Raw genomic sequence first — 18,242 nt, forward strand, 5'->3', positions numbered from 1 at the left:
TTTGTCTGATGGATTTTTAACATAAAAAATGATCCCATTGCTATGTAGTGGGTTTCAGTTACTCCATGGCATGGCCAGCATATCTGTCAGCACTGTAATGTGCTATTTTGGCAGCCATTACCCTATATTACATTTTGTTACATTGTGTTCATGTGTTCAGATTTAAACATGCTTCATCACGTTATTGGAACATTGTAGGTGACATTTTACCTATATTTGGTTAACAGTAGGGGGGTGTACTACATTGTACTGTAGGCTATTGTGCATGTTACATGTGTGTGTGTGTGTACTGTATGAGTAATGTTTTTGCGTATATTTTGATTACCTGCAGCCTCTGAATTCGGACATATGCCTCGGTCTGTGTGGGGTGCGTGAGCACTTCGGGAATGTTGATCTGCAAACAAAATGGTGGACAGCCGTTAAAAATATTGCATGGACAACATTATTTCCAGCATGCATCATAACATGTGTTACATGTTTTTTTTCCCTGGGCACACATGGCTCATGATTACCAATTATGTGTGGCCATTATTGTGTGGTTATGTTTGAAAAAGTAAAAATGTTATAAATATTTTTTTTAAAAGATCATGCCTGAAATAATGCTCTATGGAGGTGTTCTTGCTATTACTGAATTAAAAATATGTTTGAGCCCTCACCAATTTGAATCTGTAACATCATTTGCTAGGCATTTGAACAATACCAGCAGTTGTGGAACTACATGACCCAGCATCACCAACAATTGAACTTTAGGATATGTAAATTTACATAAGTTCACCTTGCTGGGATATGTAGTGCTACAGCAGCACTATTGTTATGCAAACATTAAAAGAGAGCATTACAGCTAGAAAACATTGCAATGGTTGATGTACATGAAAATGTGTTAGCACTTACCAGCTGGGGGTGGCGTTGGTGGCCTATCGTTGTCGGCAACATGGAGACCAGGAAGGACCTCTGGTGGGATGATTCTTTTTAGTTGCTTTTCATACAACGTGTATGTAACCGGTTGGTTGGTACCTCCTCCAGTGCGACTGGCCTCTTTAATTTCTTTCACCATCTTGCCTTTCAGTAGCCTTATGATATAATTAAACCTTTTTTTCACATTTCTGACACTTCTTTTGTGGCTGCTAATGGCTATGTTGGCTGGCACAGTGCTGCCTCTCCCTCTGACACTGCTGGCTCTTAGTGTGCCTCTGCTGCCTTTCCCCCTGGCTGCACTGGCGCTGCTGCTGGCTGGAACTGGCCCACTGCTGCCTCTGCCACCTGCACTCCCCGACAAAGTGTATTACCGTTCGATTTTGAAAAGTAACTAAACTCGCTTCCTATTAAATGCCACCCAAAGAGTCAGTCCCACCTGGCACTCAGGGTATAACATATGGGATGTACCTTGAATCAGTGCCTTCCCTGCCGGGAGCGAATTGCCAGTATGTATACAGGACCAAAAATAGGGTGGCACTCACAGACTTCTATAGGTGCAAAAAGCTGTGTTTATTGATATTCCGGGCTGTGGTAACCTTTTCTTTAGAATACATGCAAATGTACAAGATAATTGTTTTCATGCCGTGCATGCACACTTTAAGATGCCAATAGTATAAATCCGTCCCTTTGCAGATTAAATGCATCTAAAATTGTGACTCCCTCCTACAGATGCAGGATGGGGAGAAAAGTGGGACAGGGTTTTTTTGGATTCTGCACACTACAGATGGATTGTGCCCTTGATTATTTGGGCCTTATACCGCTATCTCAATTTATACTTGGAGCGGGGGTGCTATCCTATTCAACTGGGAGTCAATATTCAAAAAAAGAACACAAGAAGGAAAAAGACAGTGGTAGGCGGATGCACTCCTGTTTCGAGGATTGTAGTATAATAATTTTTATATACACAATTTTCTTTAAAAAATGGGAACTCCAGTTATCTTTATTATTATATTTCTGATAAGGAGATACCCATCAATATGCGAAATGTAAAGAGTTTAAAAGATTTGAGGACAAACAATGACATGAATTGTGCTAGAAAATAAAGATGGTGTTGATAGAATTTAAAACGTGTTGGCAGATTTTATTTGGAGGATGTAGCTTAGATTTACGGGGGTGATTCCCTTTATTGTAAATGTCACTGTGTAGATGGATCCCACCGCTGTGCTGCCTGTGGAGCTGATAAATTAAATATGGCCTTAATAGGCTCAACACTATTCAAGTAATAGCTACTTTATCAGTTTTACTCCTGGGGGTTTGCATTACACAGGGCTTGTACCCATTTTTAATACAAAGTATAATTGAAGGATGTGCAAAATTGTACCTAAATTCCGTGTGGAGCGTCTGCTATTCAGCTAAATGAACAAGTTTCCCTGTTATGCCAGCTTTAAGGGACACTGGTACACTGAATGGATACAGTCCTACAGTATCAAATACATTTGGTAATCACACACTCTGCAAAAATTGCTACTATGTTTAGTGTGAGGTTATCTACTGTTTAACTGGACTGGCATAGCCCCTAGTTGATCAGGCTTATGGGGATCTCTGCTGGATGAAAATGGTATATTGCTAATTATTAGCATGGATGTGTATTGTCATATGGGGTTAATGAACCACCCATAAATACCATATGGTGTAACCACAATTAATTAGCAAAGGAACTTATTCAATGCTGGACAGTATTCTTCCCACACCTGTGTGGTGGGTAATAAGGCCACTGCGAATGTAGTGACCCTATCTAGCACATATGGTGGACCAAACACATTAGATCATATAAGCTAACATCAATACATCCTATAATCTGCCAAACACGGGGTTGTGACACGTGTTTCGCATCTAAGCTTTCTCAAACAAGCCACTTGAAGAATACTGTCCAGCCTTGAATAAGTTCCTTTGCTAATTAATTGTGGTTACACCATATGGTATTTATGGGTGGTTCATTAACCCCATATGACAATAAACATCCATGCTAATAATTAGCAATATACCATTTTCATCCAGCAGAGGTCCCCATAAGCCTGATCAACTAGGGGCTATGCCAGTCCAGTTAAACAGTAGATAACCTCACACTAAACATAGTAGCAATTTTTGCAGAGTGTGTGATTACCAAATGTATTTGATACTGAAGGACTGTATCCATTCAGTGTACCACTGTTTACCAGCAGAGGTCCCTTAAAGCTGGAATAACAGGGAAACTTGTTCATTTAGCTGAATAGCAGACGCTCCACGCGGAATTTAGGTGCAATTTTGCACATCCTTTAATTATACTTTGTATTAAAAATGGGTACAAGCCCTGTGTAATGCAAACCCCCAGGAGTAAAACTGATAAAGTAGCTATTACTTGAATAGTGTTGAGCCTATTAAGGCCATATTTAATTTATCAGCTCCACAGGCAGCACAGCGGTGGGATCCATCTACACAGTGACATTTACAATAAAGGGAATCACCCCCATAAATCTAAGCTACATCCTCCAAATAAAATCTGCCAACACGTTTTAAATTCTATCAACACCATCTTTATTTTCTAGCACAATTCATGTCATTGTTTGTCCTCAAATCTTTTAAACTCTTTACATTTCGCATATTGATGGGTATCTCCTTATCAGAAATATAATAATAAAGATAACTGGAGTTCCCATTTTTTAAAGAAAATTGTGTATATAAAAATTATTATACTACAATCCTCGAAACAGGAGTGCATCCGCCTACAACTGTCTTTTTCCTTCTTGTGTTCTTTTTTTGAATGGGGAGAAAAGTGGTCAGCTCTTACCTCTGCGGAGGAGAAGGGCTGCCATGATGCAGCCCCCCTCTGCTGCCACCGGCAGCTGTGCTTGTGGTCCCCGCTGCTGCCGCCAAAAATCACGGTCCCAGCCGCCGATCCCCAGCGCGGGGCCAGCGCATATGCAGTAGCCTCTATGGACTGCTTTTGCAGCAGCCCCCCGGAGGCATATTCAGGGTCCTGGGTCCGAAGCATGCGCAGTATCATCCACGGTACTGCACACGCGCAGAACCCATTTTTGGGGCTTCCCGGCAGCTGCGCATAGAGAGGCATCCCAGAGAGAGGGAACACCTCCCAATGGGACTGCTTTGAGTGACTGGCTGATCGGACTTCCAATAGGAAGTCACTGCCAGTCACAGTGAAGCCAGAGCAGTCTCACAGACTGCATCTGGCTTCACTAGAGAGGCTGCAGCCCTGCAGCCCATAGGTAAAAACTGCCACTGAAAGTGGTAGTCTAATGCCTGGTACACACAAGGACGACTAGGGCCCGATCCCCTCAATCTAGATCAAATTCCGACCAATTGGATGTAGATTGTGTGGTGATTGGGCCCTTTTCTGTCCTGGTGTGGACCGATACCGATCCGATGCGCGGTTCCGCGGGTCGGTCGGTCGTTATTCAGATCCTACCTGATGCAGGTAGGATCTGAATAACGACCATACTGCCGGGTGCGGGTCACCATCGGAACGGACCCGCTCACGGTGCACATCGTGAGCGGGTCGTGCCCCCCCGCATCATCGTGAGCGGGTCTAAAGAAACACTGATGACCCACTCACAATGTGCATCGTGAGCGGGTCGTCGTGTTGTGTACCCCACATTAATCATACCTGATACCTGGTTCTTGTATGTGTACATACTTTGGTAACAGTGGCTATGTGTAGGTATTACATATATCTATATACTGTACAGGTTTCTGGGTGTGCTAGACAGCATTTCATCCACTGCCCTTCTTCCCTCAAATTCATACAACCTGGCAGGGGACACCGCTGCCATCTTCCTTGCTCGGCAATACTGCTCTGGCTGCCGTGAGGTTGCTTACCATGATTGGAAGAACTCCAGCTATCGCTAACAGGGGCAGATTTATTAAGCTCTGTGAAGTGATAAAGTGTTTGGTTTTTATCAACAACCAATCAGCTCCTAACTGTGAAGGTACCAGCTTGGTTTGAAAAATTTCAGATAGGATCTGATTGGCCGGTGATAAAAACCAGACACTTTATCACTTCACCAAGCTTAATAAATCTACCCCACAGTGTCCCGTTCACAGCATAAGTGCGGCTGAGCTTTGCCGCTAAGTTCTGCCCACTGACTACGGCTCACAGAAATACGGCTGTCAGGGTGTCAGGGTGGCTTTTTCAATTTGGGAACAGCAACCAGCTGTAAGATACAGATATACAGTACCTAGATGCATAAACAACTATTGTTACCTTTCAGGTACCTGTCAAATTCCACAACTTCAACATGGAACATATGAAGATAATGAAGAAAATAGAGCTGTACTGGAACTTGGTGACTCTTTGTGGTATAGTTGTAATAACGGCTATAATTCACCCAATAATAACATTTTTGACAGTGCAACATGTACAATTTATGGATGGGATTTTAAACCACATTGCAAAGGTATGTCAGATTTCTTTTTAAAAATAATTTGGTGCTTAATAAACAGATTATTTAATACAAAGAAAGTAAATTATGAGCAAATGTGACCATATATTAAATCATACACTACTGATTCTGGTTGACTCAGTAAATTGCATAGATCGCAGCTTACTGAGGGGCAGATTTATTAAGCTTGGAGAAGAGATAAACTGGAGATAAAGCGGAGAAAAGGTAAAATGAGATAAAGCACAGCCAATCAACTCCCAACTGTCTTTTTCAAACCCAGCTGATTGGCTGGTGCTTTATCTCCTTTTACCTTTTCTCCGCTTTATCTCCAGTTAATCTCTTCTCCAAGCTTAATAAATCTGCCCCTCAGTCCCAGAGTGCCTGCTCCGTATAAAAAATGCCCCCACAAATGCGCAAACCCCGACCATCGGGGTAGGGTCCGATTTTGGTTCATTGCGAATGAAACAAAATTTGCCCCTATGTCCCCATTGCAAAATATGCAGCTCTCGGTTTTTTTTAAGTTAACTATACAGTAGACAGTGGGATCCTTGAACTTCTGTTACTTCGACTTCAGAATCCAACTTATCAAATAATCATGTGCTGTACTGTAGCCTACAGTGGCATATGAGGTACGTTTCAGTTGTAAATTCATTTATAGACTTTTTATTAACTGTTCATGAATTTATAGATGTTAAATAACGTAGAAATTGGTACATTAATAGTGAATTAAATTTATAAATGTATGAAGGAGAAGTGTGCTGTGGGATGGCGGCACTATACACCATATCATTATCTGGGGTTATAGGTCCAGAAGGCTTCTTTTTAAGATGACTACACTAAGTTAAGATGGACTTTAAATTATATCTGTTTATGTTTCTATTCATTGGATTCACTAAAATGAAGTTGCCTGATACAGGTCATTGTAGGTCCTCTTAGACAACTAGAAGTTTATACTTTCCAAAATCTATTTTCATTTTCACCTCTTTGCTATCTTCAAAGCAAAATTCAATGAAAACCTCCTATCATACCACTTTGCAGATGCTAGCTGCATGTTGATGCGGTTCTCCATGCTCTCCGCGCACGCTCCACACTGCTTCTATCCTCATGTCCACCACATGCTGCTCGGGGCCTAGTTTTTAAAACTGCCATCCTGTCAGTCACTGCAGTGCCACTGCTAGATGTGCCTGGTGTTTTTGACACCCACTTGTGTTGCTTTCCTGATCTTTTATGGTTTGTCCTCCATTTGTGTCAATACAAAGGGCCCCTGGGTTTATACGCCAGACTTAGTAGTGCCCCTGGGTTTATACGGCAGAAAGAGCAACTCTTTGTTTTGTGGGGGCCCAAACAAACCAATTATTTCAGCCACAGTTATGGTAGACCCTGTCGCTAAAATGATTTGTTAAACTGTGCATGGGAGGACACAAGGACAATTCCATTTTGCACCTATTTTCTTTACATTATGTGCTCTCTGGAGCAATTTTTGTCCCAGTTTTTCAACCTGCCATCCTATCTGCCGCTGCAGTGCCACGCCTAGATGGATCAGGTGTTTGTGCCACCCACTTGTGTCGCTTAGCATAGTCATCCCGCTAACTCGGTGCAACCTTTTGACATAAAAATAACATTGCTAGGTGTGAGGTGTTCAGGATAGACTGGAAATGAGTGGACATTTTATTGAGGTCAATAATAGCATTGGAGCAAAAAAAATAAAAAATAAACTAATTCTGCGAATTTAGCGGTTTTATGTTTTAATTTAAAAAAAAATCCAGATACAAACCATGAAACCCAAAACATGAAAAGGGTGGTGTTTTGGAACAGATTCAGATCCAAAACATGGCCGGAGATACAGACCCAAAACACAAAACACAAAACGTGCCCGGTGCACACCCCTACTATTACTACTACTACTATTACTACTAGTATTTACTGCATCTTTGTAGTCTTTCCATCACACACATTGCTTTCGCATTGATATTGAGGTGATCCCAGCTGTTTTCTAGCTTCTTCCTCTGCGTATGTAAAAAAAAAAAAAAAATGCTTTCCGGTCGCAGCTGTGGGAGCAATCTGCCTACTTTAGCTGGCTGCATGATTACAGCGCATGTGCACCCGTCTGTGCCGTGGTGTAACTATGGTGTGGCAGATCCCGCGGTGGCTTGGAGGAGCCGGCGACGATGGGGTCTGTGGGGCGCCAAGCAGAATTAATGCAGGCAGGCAGTGCAAGAGGTGCTCGGCGGCTCCCGCAGTACAATGACAGTCTCTGAGTCTATTGGCTCGGCTGGCTTCCGGAATCCCCTGCAGCTGCTAGTATGTGTAGCTACTGTGCCTCCATCCTTCCGGTGGCTGCAGGGCCATTTGAAATGCAGCGCTGGCTCGTGAGCCCAATCTGAGCTTGTGGCCCTACAGCCACTCTGATTGGCTGCTGGGAATAAAGCTCTGATTGGCTAACGAATAGGCACTGCATTTGAAATGAACGGGATTGGAACTGCAGCTGCCAGAGACCATGGACACACCTATGGGCCCACATGTTGGCTGCCATTCATAAAGGCTGCTTGCTGTCATTCATTTAGTCAGCCTGACAGCCAGTCCACCAGCCGGGAGAGATGACTACTGCAGCCACGGCACTGTTGCTAGGCGGGTAGTGAAGAATTAAGGGGATTGGCCAGAAATGCCAGCCGGCCTGCTACAGTAGAGAGAAAACAGGTAACTAAGGCAGGGCTGGGCTTTGGGTGTGTGAGGCAGGATGCAGGGCTGGGGAATGGGTGTATGAGGGTGAAGGGCTGGAGTATGGGTGCATGAGGGTGAAGGGCTGGGGTATGGGTGTGTGAGGATGGGTGCACCACATGTAACCCCTGACAACTAGCAAGTAGGAAAGATTATCTTCATTTGGGGGGGGCGCCACTGCATCTGTGGATCCTACCATGCGCAGTAGGGTATTTTTACAAGCTGTGATTGCTAAGTGTGCCTCCCTTCACATGTCATCTATGCTACAGTATGAATGAAATACTGTACGGGCAGGCCAGACTCAAGCACGGAGTGGGTTAACAAAATGGCTTCTGAGCATGAACTAGGGCTTTATGGAAGCCCACATCTATGCAGCGAGCAAAGGCATAGATTTTACATGTCTAAGGGGAATGCTGAAGGTGTGTCTCATTTAAATATTTAAACACATAGAGGCTGCTGACAAAGGCACATATACTGCAATGATGAACCCGCAGCTCTGGTCCTCTACCCACACTGCTGTCCAGGTTTGGGCACACCTGCTGTGAAACAGGGAGCTGAGCAACTAGCAGGAGCTGACCCACTAGAGAGCAGGATTCCTCACTGTGACCTCCCTTAATTCAAGCGATGGCTCCCTGGCTGCAGAGGAAGCCAGAAACCCATGAAAGCTAGGTGGACAATTGGAGGGGACCCTACCTACGGTTGCTTGCTGCTTCCCTTCCTTTATCACATAAATTAATAGTTTGCTCTGAAAGCCAAGATACTTTTTTTTCATATGGTACCAGACGCAAGTCTCTATGACACATAGAACCGGAGATATCAGGGTACAGACACATTTTTGCCCACTGACTAGAATGGACCCGTTAATTCTGACCCACCATGAGTTCTGACGCTTGCAGTTACCCTTTCCAGGATCTCAGAAACTTGGGGAACATATTATTTGGTAGAAAAACGTCTCCTCTTTCATGCAAACCCAGATCTGAGCCGATTGGACCACTGAAACCATAGAAATTAAGCTTTAAGCTCATTTTAATTTATCCATAGGGTTTAGCTTTAGCAATGCTATGTTAGCATGGTTTTACACCAATGCTACTGACTCTGTAACAAATGCTGTGGTTCTTGCTGCATAAAAGGCGTTTATGGAAAAAAATTAGTTTGTGCCTAGTTTTATTAAATCTAACTTTCATAAATGTTTCAATAAATAAAAAGACAGTAATCGAACACGGTTTTCAAGTGTGTAGAGCAGCGCAGTTGTCCAATAGACTACGCCACTTTTTAATGTGTATGCAGAGAGTGCTCCCATTCAGAGGCAGCCATAACGCCATTCCAGAAGTGTGAGTCACTACAGTGTCTCAGACACTCCCATTGTGGATTAGTTTTGATGATACTGTATTCAGCCCACACCAACCCCCGCTACCCTTCCCCCTTCCCTGAGAGACTTTTCATGGAGAATGCAATGGAAGAGGCTGATTCTGTCGATCTGGCTGAGGAAAGGTGCTATACTGACACCATGTGCGTAAGCACAGTACTAAACACTACACGGCATGCTCTATGGTACTTGCGCAGGGACTCGCACTAAAAGGCTTTTATGAAAACAGTTTTTTTGTGTGTGAGTGCCTAGTTTTATTAAATATAACTTTCATAAATGTTTAAATAAAAAAAAAGTAATACAAATTTTTTTTTACACTGTAATCAAACACGGTTTTCCAGCGTGTAGAGCGCCAGTTATCCACTATCCTATGCCACCTGGTGATAGCAGCCACTGCTCATGAGTCTATGTAAAGACAGAGCCGTAATGCCATTCACAGAGAATGAGTATCGGCTACATGAACTGCACGCGCCAGTTATGATTTGCCATGGGGACCGGGACACTACACGGCCCATTTGCTTGTATTGTACAGTACTGTTGAAGCCACAGCGATGTTCACGGGAATGAGGCGCACAAGCGACTCATACATGCTGTATAGTAAGCGCACCCTAATTATGGCGAATGGCGGTGTTCCATCAGTATATCAGGGAACAACATCATCCCGAGCTGCAGGTTCAGAATGTAGATGGTGAAGAAGATAATGCAGATACTGGGCTGGAGGAAATGGACTGATGAAGACAAGATGGAGGAACCAAAAAGAGAGAAGGTTCAGGGAAACTGCTCACTGGCTGAAGATAAACTGGTGTACATCTGGACTGGGAGCGAACAGGCAGAGGTCAGGCTGAAGCTGAAAACAGGACATCTGAAGCAACACCAGAAGCAGGCAGAGCAGAGTGATAGCAATCGTCAGAGTAAGCCAGGAGTCACAGGAAGTGACTAGCACTAAATACCTTTTTTCACTGACAGCACATAGCTCAGAGAGAGCTTCTATGAACCCCAGGGGTAGCTACAATTTGCCGACAGTGGAAGGGAACAGGAAGAAGCTGAGCAATACCACATTTGGCAATAACCAAGATGGTGACACCAGCCTCCCAGCACCAACCAAGGATCCATGCCTCAAAGCTACTTTCAGAGCCTGCATGCTTACACTGAAACTCTGCCGGACGCACAGCATGACCAACAGCCAGAGTGGAGCAGATTCACTGCACATGGATGGAGTGTCTGCTCTTATATATACCCCTGAAAAGTTCAAGGCAAGACAGATGAGCTGGCAGGTTGGTAGGAGATATAATTACCACCCCTTGATATGTACTATCAGAGGCGTAGCGAGCCCGGAGCCGGCGGAGCACACGCTCCGAACGCAGGACCATAGCATGGCGCCGGAGCTGTGCCGTCACCGCCAGCTTGCTCACTCACCCGCTCCCCCGCTCCCCTGCCATCTGTGTGTGTGGGAGAGACGTCCGTGGCTGTGCTGCTATGTAAAATTCATTCATAGCTCCCGCTGGACCGCTAGCTCGCGGTCCAGCAGCTACCAGTTGCCGGGACCAGGCCGCTGCACAGTTCTGTCCCCCTTGCCAACGAGCAAATTCAGTCCCCCTTGGCATCGAGCATGAAGCCCCTTGGCATCGAGCATGAAGCCATTTGGCATCGAGCATGAAGCCCCTGGCATTGAGCATGTAGGTAAGTGGCACTTATGTGTCAAATGTGTAATGGGCATTATGGTCTGTTATATAGTATGTCATGGGCATTGCAGAGTGTTATATAGTATGTCCTGGGCATTGCGGAGTTTTATATAGTATGTCATGGGCATTGCGGAGTGTTATACAGTATGTCGTGGGCATTGCGGAGTGTTATATAGTATGTCATGGGCATTGCAGAGTGTTATACAGTATGTCATGGGCATTGCTGTGTGTTATATAGTATGTCATGGGCATTGCGGAGTGTTATATAGTATGTCATGGGCATTGCGGAGTGTTATATAGTATGTCGTGGGCATTGCTGTGTGTTATATAGTATGTCATGGGCATTGCGGAGTGTTATATAGTATGTCGTGGGCATTGTGGAGTGTTATATAGTAAGTCGTGGGCATTGCGGAGTGTTATAGAGTATGTCGTGGGCATTGCGGAGTGTTATATAGTATGTCGTGGGCATTGCGGAGTGTTATATAGTATGTCATGGGCATTGCGGAGTGTTATATAGTATGTCATGGGCATTGCGGAGTGTTATATAGTATGTCGTGGGCATTGCGGAGTGATATATAGTATGTCGTGGGCATTGCGGAGTGTTATATAGTATGTCATGGGCATTGCTGTGTGTTATATAGTATGTCATGGGCATTGCGGAGTGTTATATAGTATGTCGTGGGCATTGTGGAGTGTTATATAGTAAGTCGTGGGCATTGCGGAGTGTTATAGAGTATGTCGTGGGCATTGCGGAGTGTTATATAGTATGTCGTGGGCATTGCGGAGTGTTATATAGTATGTCATGGGCATTGCGGAGTGTTATATAGTATGTCATGGGCATTGCGGAGTGTTATATAGTATGTCGTGGGCATTGCGGAGTGATATATAGTATGTCGTGGGCATTGCGGAGTGTTATATAGTATGTCGTGGGCATTGCGGAGTGATATATAGTATGTCGTGGGCATTGCGGAGTGTTATATAGTATGTCGTGGGCATTGCTGAGTGTTATATAGTATGTCGTGGGCATTGCGGAGTGTTATATAGTATGTTGTGGGCATTGCGGAGTGTTATATAGTATGTCATGGGCATCATGTCTGGGCTTATGTGTAATTGGAATTACAAAGTTCACTAATGTGCAATGGGCATTACGGTGTGTGGTATAATGTTGGTCCGTGCCCACTTTTCACTGCGCAGGAGCTTCACCTACTACGAATTGGTGGGGGCGCGAAACATGCCCTTGCTCCGGGCGCCGTCGCACCTAGCTACACCACTGTGTACTATAGCCACAAGCTCCAATTGCTGTCTCAAGGTGGTCGGCAGAAGGAAGATGCAGTAGTGGGCGATATTCCACTGAAGAATCTGTGCATGTAGCCTAGGTCAATGCCTTAATTCTGGGGGAGGGGTGAAGGGAAATCTATGGTGGTCTCAGTATATCCAGTGTTTGATATATGAAGCAATACTCTCTGTGGCTTGATAACGCTACCTGGTTATTGCTACGCTACATGCCAGAAATCAGCTGCATTGTACTGCTTTGCCCACAATATCCTGGACACTGTCCGAACCAGCCACAGAGACTTTTGCTTTGGGGATACCAGGATTAAAGCATTGTCCAACATGCATAGATTCCTCAGTGGAATATCGGCCACTACTGCATTCTCCTTCTGCCGACCACATTGAGACAGCAATTTGAGGTTATTGCTATCCTACATATCAAGGGGTGGTAAATAAATATCCTACCAACTTTCCAGCTCGTTAATCTTGCCTTGAACTTTCCAGGGGTATATATAGTAGCGGACACTCCAGGTTATGCTCTAATAAGGATGATTAAGTGCATTTTATTCAAATTGACATATACATGATCAATATTTTTACTATTATGTCACATTGTTCTAATGCAAAGTTTTATTATCACTTATTTTTTATAAGCTCTGAACACCTTTTTGTTTTTTACCCAGTTTAAAACAGGATTAACTAGACTGTATACAGTATAGCAGCTGCTGTTGGTGAACACTAGTGTCAAGTGCCCCCACATCACCTCTCCTCTTTCCAGAAGGTTGGTCAATTTCTTTCTTGTTGGTTGCATAGGGAGAGGAATCAGCAGCAGAAAGAAAGAAGTGATGGCAGGCACAGCTCCTCCTGCTGAAGCCATGCTGTCTGCTTTCCCTGAAAGTGAAACTAACCTGGAGAGAAGCTGATTGGTCCAACTCTGTGCATGCTGATCTCTCAGTGCAGTTGCTGGATCCCTGCACATCCTGCCAGTGCTGACACACCACAGCTTTACTGCTTGCAGCTTCCCCTCCGCTAAGGCTCAGCCCTCCTCTGTCTTCAGGTCATTTGATGCTGCCCTCTGCTTGCTCTCTCTCCCTGCTCCTTGGTTCCAGGAACAGCCAGGCGCAATGTAATGACGTCTATATATCTACGAAGGGGGGGACTGGACTGAGTGACATGTAAGAGGGGGTGGTGCAGGGTGGCGGGCCGCGAACCTGGCTTTAATTAGGCTTAAACACATAATCTAAACTAAATGAGAGCGGGTCAAAGCGTGGAGCAGGACTGACCATAGAGCTCCGCAGGAGGTTGCTGCGTGCAGGGAGGCATGTGCAGGAGACCTCTTGTGGGCTTTATGACACCTGTCAAAACGCGGCCATTTTTTATTTGGGCAAGCGCTACACCACTTAGCCGCAGTACACGGCCGAGCCAGGGGGAGTGGCCGACCCTGTCCTGTGTCTTATGTGCCGGCCAACCGGGAAGTGGCCCAGTTTCCCGGCAGGGCCAATCTGCCCCTGCTACCTTTTGACTTTGTCGACCTTTTGACTGTCTACCATTAGTGGTCGACCATATAACTGTCTATCATGAGTCAGTATATGATCAGTCCGGATACTGTCCTGATACCCAGCAGCAATCAGCTGTCTCGGCTTCTTTCCTTATTTGGAGAACTCAGCCTGCCTCAGTCAGTAACAACTTGCTGGGGATGAATGGGTTGCTTCGAAGATTATTGGCATTATAGCACTACATACAATTTACACACCAGATACAGATGATTATGGCAACAATGTTCCTTTTACCCCTTACTCAAGGGTTAGCTAGTCTTTTACAGCAGGGCTCATAGACACAGGGCAGCCCTTCCTCCATTTCAGTTACCTCAGAGTCCTCTCTAACTGCCACTATTCATGTGACGTCACCTGACCCTGCCTGCTTGTGCAATGCCGAGGCTGCTGGGATTTATCCACATGTGTAAACATGTACACTATAGCTCACTGCACAGTGCTATTTGCAACACCTTGTATAGTGGGGTATTACATATAGAATGCAGGCCACATGGTGAGGGTGTGTGTCAGTGTGATAGAACGCAGGCAGCAGGGTGAGGGAGTGTGTCAGTGTCAAAGAGGGCAGAACGCAGGTTTGAGGGAGTGCATCAGTGTGATAGAACTCAAGCTGCGGAGTGAGGAAGTGCATCAGTGCGATAGAGCACAGGTTGCACAGTGAGAGAGCATATGTTAGTGTGATAGAGCATAGGCCATGGGGTGAGGTAGCGCATCAGTGTGATAGAACACAGGCCACGAGATGAGAGAGCACAGGGTTAGAGAGCGCGTGATTACTATAGCGCACAAGCCGCATGGTGAGGAAGTGTGTTAATGTGATAAAATGCAGGGCACAGAGTGAGGGAGCAGTCTGGTAAATTTTTATATTCTGCGTGAGTAAAAGAGAAGAGAGAAATCAGTTGGTTTAGGACGCACTCCTCATCCACACGGTCTCATTGGGACCTTTTCATAAAAACATACCCACAAATGGGTGTATACTTTATTGAATATTTTATAATTTTTACAATTTTTAACTAGCAGGTCATCATTCTATATTGATACTGTATCAATTTTATTAATTGTATGTGACCTTATTGAATTTGTCCCTGTGCCAGGGTTTTCAATTAGAGAAAATATTAAAACAAGGTATAGATATAGGAAGAAAAATAAATGTTAAAGATTAAAATACAACTCTGTGATCTTGTAGCATGGTATTTCTCGAATATTTACTGCCTTTATGATGCAGATACACTTATTTGATGCAATCAAGCACCTGTGTTAATTGTACAATGATGAATGGTAATACTATCACTGTCTGCTGTAAAAAGTGTTTATTGTGTTGCTGTCTGTTGTATTAAGTCTTATTTGTATCGCCAGTATCTTTTCTTTTACACTTGAAACTTGTATCTTAATATCACAGATACATTGTATATGCCAACGTGGAAAGTTGTTTGGTTGCCTTTATTTTGTGGTGTACACATAGGGCAATCCAATAATAGGATCCTCCCAAATTTGTTCAATGCACTATATGGAGTGTAATAGTGCTTTGTGCGTACGATCTGTCACACTACCTGCAAGCTCCCAACGGACCGGTAGAACATGAAGATTATGATCGTTATCTGTGTACTGTATTGTACACTTTATACCAGTGTACTGGAGATTGTTCACTTTACCCCCTGCGTTGCATACACATTATGCAATATTTTGGCTGCGCAATGCCTTGTGAGGTGAGTATTATTATTATTGCTCAATTGCTTGTTTAGCACTTAAGTGTGTGCTTCTGGGGAGTGCTTATGTATTTATGCATACAAAAACTGTATAGCAGGATGATGCGGCTTACAGGTGCGGATATCTGCCAGCATGCTCCCTGTTCCTCTCGCCTAATGCCCGAGATCTGATCTCATTGGCTGGCGTGTGCTGTTTGCGCTTTCGTGTTTCTTATTGGGGATCTCCTTTGATGCTGGTATATATAATATTACACTGAGCAGACAAATATCTACTACGCAGAGAATGGCATGTATATTTGGATTATGTCAGTGCATATGGGGCCTGGGATGCTCCCTTTTATGTTGTTTATATTTCACTCTATAATCCACAGCGTTTAATAAATATTGTGCTGATCGATTGTGTTAATTCAATTGCATACACACAAGGCAATCCTCAAATTGGATCCTTTTAAGTGATGTTCCATACAATTCTGTATAGTTGGCCACTACTTGTGCGGTATATGTGGTATTACACCAAATAGACCTTTTGTGTTGTTTGTATTTCACACTATATATTCCACAACATTATAATCAGTATTGTGCTGATAGATTGTGTTTAATCCAATTGCATATACACAAGGCAATCCACAAATTGGATCCTTTTAAGCGATACTTCATGCACTTCTATGTAGTTAGCCAATACTAATGCGGTATATGTAATATTACACCAGACAGACAGACATAGAACACATCAAAACAACGGTATAGGGATTGATGATTGTATGTACAATAAATGATATTCTTTATATATCGGTACGTATGGGGATAGGTTGATCCTCTGCACGTTAATTGGTGTTTTACAACCTATGATTCACCGTTTTAAATTGGTGTTGTATTAGCTGAGTGGCGTCCATATGAGGCAATCCTCAGATTGGATCCTCCTGAGCGGTACTGCACTTATACACTTGTTCTTATACACTGCCTGTACACTATGCTCCTTTCTGCATTATTCGTGTTTTGCAGTGTCTGATTTCCCCTACTGGGTTAGTGATGTACTGGTAGATTGCTGCAATGAATTTGCGTACACACAGGGCAATCCTAAGATTGAATCCTCCTGAGCAATACCAATTACAAAATGCACAGATTATTGCTGGTGCGCTTGTTGTCCTGTACTATCTATACATTGGGGCATGCCCTTCGGTGCACATAGAGCAGGAAAATTTATACGCATAAGCAAGTTCAAACGTGATGGTGCGTCAAGTACACGCCAGTATATGCATACACGTTCTCTGTCTCTCTTCGCCTGTAGCCAGAGATCTGATCTCCTTGGCTGGCGTGTGCTCTTGCGCCTGAGCGCTTCTCACAAGGGAGCTCCGTTAGCGCAAGAGCCGTGTACACTCCTGTCTGATCTGACACGCAAGAGCGAGGTAGTGCACAGCAGCACACCTCAGACACAGCTCTGCGGTCAGCACACAGGCTGTGGAACTAGCGGCTCCAGCCAGCCAGCAGTAGTGCTGAAACGGGATCACACCCATGTTCAGGCGCTTATCGCTACTGCATAGTAAGCCCCAGGAATATATACATTGTATCTGATAATTGTTACATCCTGGATGAGCATACACACTGTAAAACTGTCAATACCAGACATAACTTTTCCACTCTTAAATTTCAACCACCGTGCTTTATAAAATTATTCAGGGACAGTGTGAAGTGGGGTCCCACTAGGTGAGGATATATTATATCCTTTTTAAATCACTCAATGTTGTCCTATGTGTTTTTCATGTTTTTTTATATCTTCGCAACTATTTTAATGAAACCAAAAAAAATCATGTTTTTTTTATTAAATTCTCTTTTGGTGCACCAACCAAAGACACACTTTCTCTGTCCTCACCAATATATTCATTCTGTCTATGGTAGCACACCCTCGCATATCAAAATATTGAATACTAATAGTGCACAAAGAGGATCCACCCGCATAATAAGTTTGTGATTTCTGTGCGACTGGCACAGCTCTCCCCAATCTCCTGAGTGGTATACTCCCCTTTCTTTTTTTTTTTTTAACTTGTGTAATTCTTTATTGAGTTTTAATACATTTTTTGTTACATAACAGTACAGTATCTGCTGGTATCTCACGCAGGGTGTAGAGGTTATACTCCCCTTTCTTAGTCAATTCCACAATAGGCACTGCAATGTTGGAGAAAGAGTGGATAACTTTATGATAATAATTAGCATAGCCCAGGAAACATTGTATTGCCTTCAGATTGGTGGGATGGACCTGGTCTGTATCTTACTGGGATCCGTAGAGGCATTCTTTGGGGTAATGATGTCTCCCAAGAAAGAGACCTTCTCCGCACAAGCAATGCTCTTTGAGTTTCTGGAGTACTAACGTGACATGATCACAATGCTCCTCAAGCAACCAATAGTATATCATCTAGGTATACTGCAAACCTTCCAAGAAATTCCAAAGTAACATCATTAATGATGTCTTGGAATACACCTGGGCTATTAGATAACCCAATTAGCATTACCATGGAAGCACCCAGAGCGGGGTTAAAGGCCATCTTCCACTTGTCCTCTTGCTTAATTCTTATAAGGTTGTAGGCCCACTTCAAATAGATAAC

General features: G+C 43.8%; 1 protein-coding gene across 1 annotated transcript in view; it reads left to right on the top strand.

Annotated features, from left to right (window-relative positions):
- LOC146026279 (coagulation factor XIII B chain-like) overlaps nt 1-18,242 on the top strand; it is a 269,367-nt gene that overhangs the window by 140,612 nt on the left and 110,513 nt on the right. Inside the window, exon 5 of the mRNA XM_083156812.1 lies at nt 5,181-5,366. Coding sequence (XP_083012938.1) covers nt 5,181-5,366 — 186 coding nt within the window. The remainder of the gene's footprint in view (nt 1-5,180; nt 5,367-18,242) is intronic.

Source organism: Crinia signifera, chromosome 8 (genome assembly GCF_055691185.1).
Source record: "Crinia signifera chromosome 8, ASM5569118v1, whole genome shotgun sequence".
NCBI classification, from domain to species: Eukaryota; Metazoa; Chordata; class Amphibia; order Anura; family Myobatrachidae; genus Crinia; species Crinia signifera.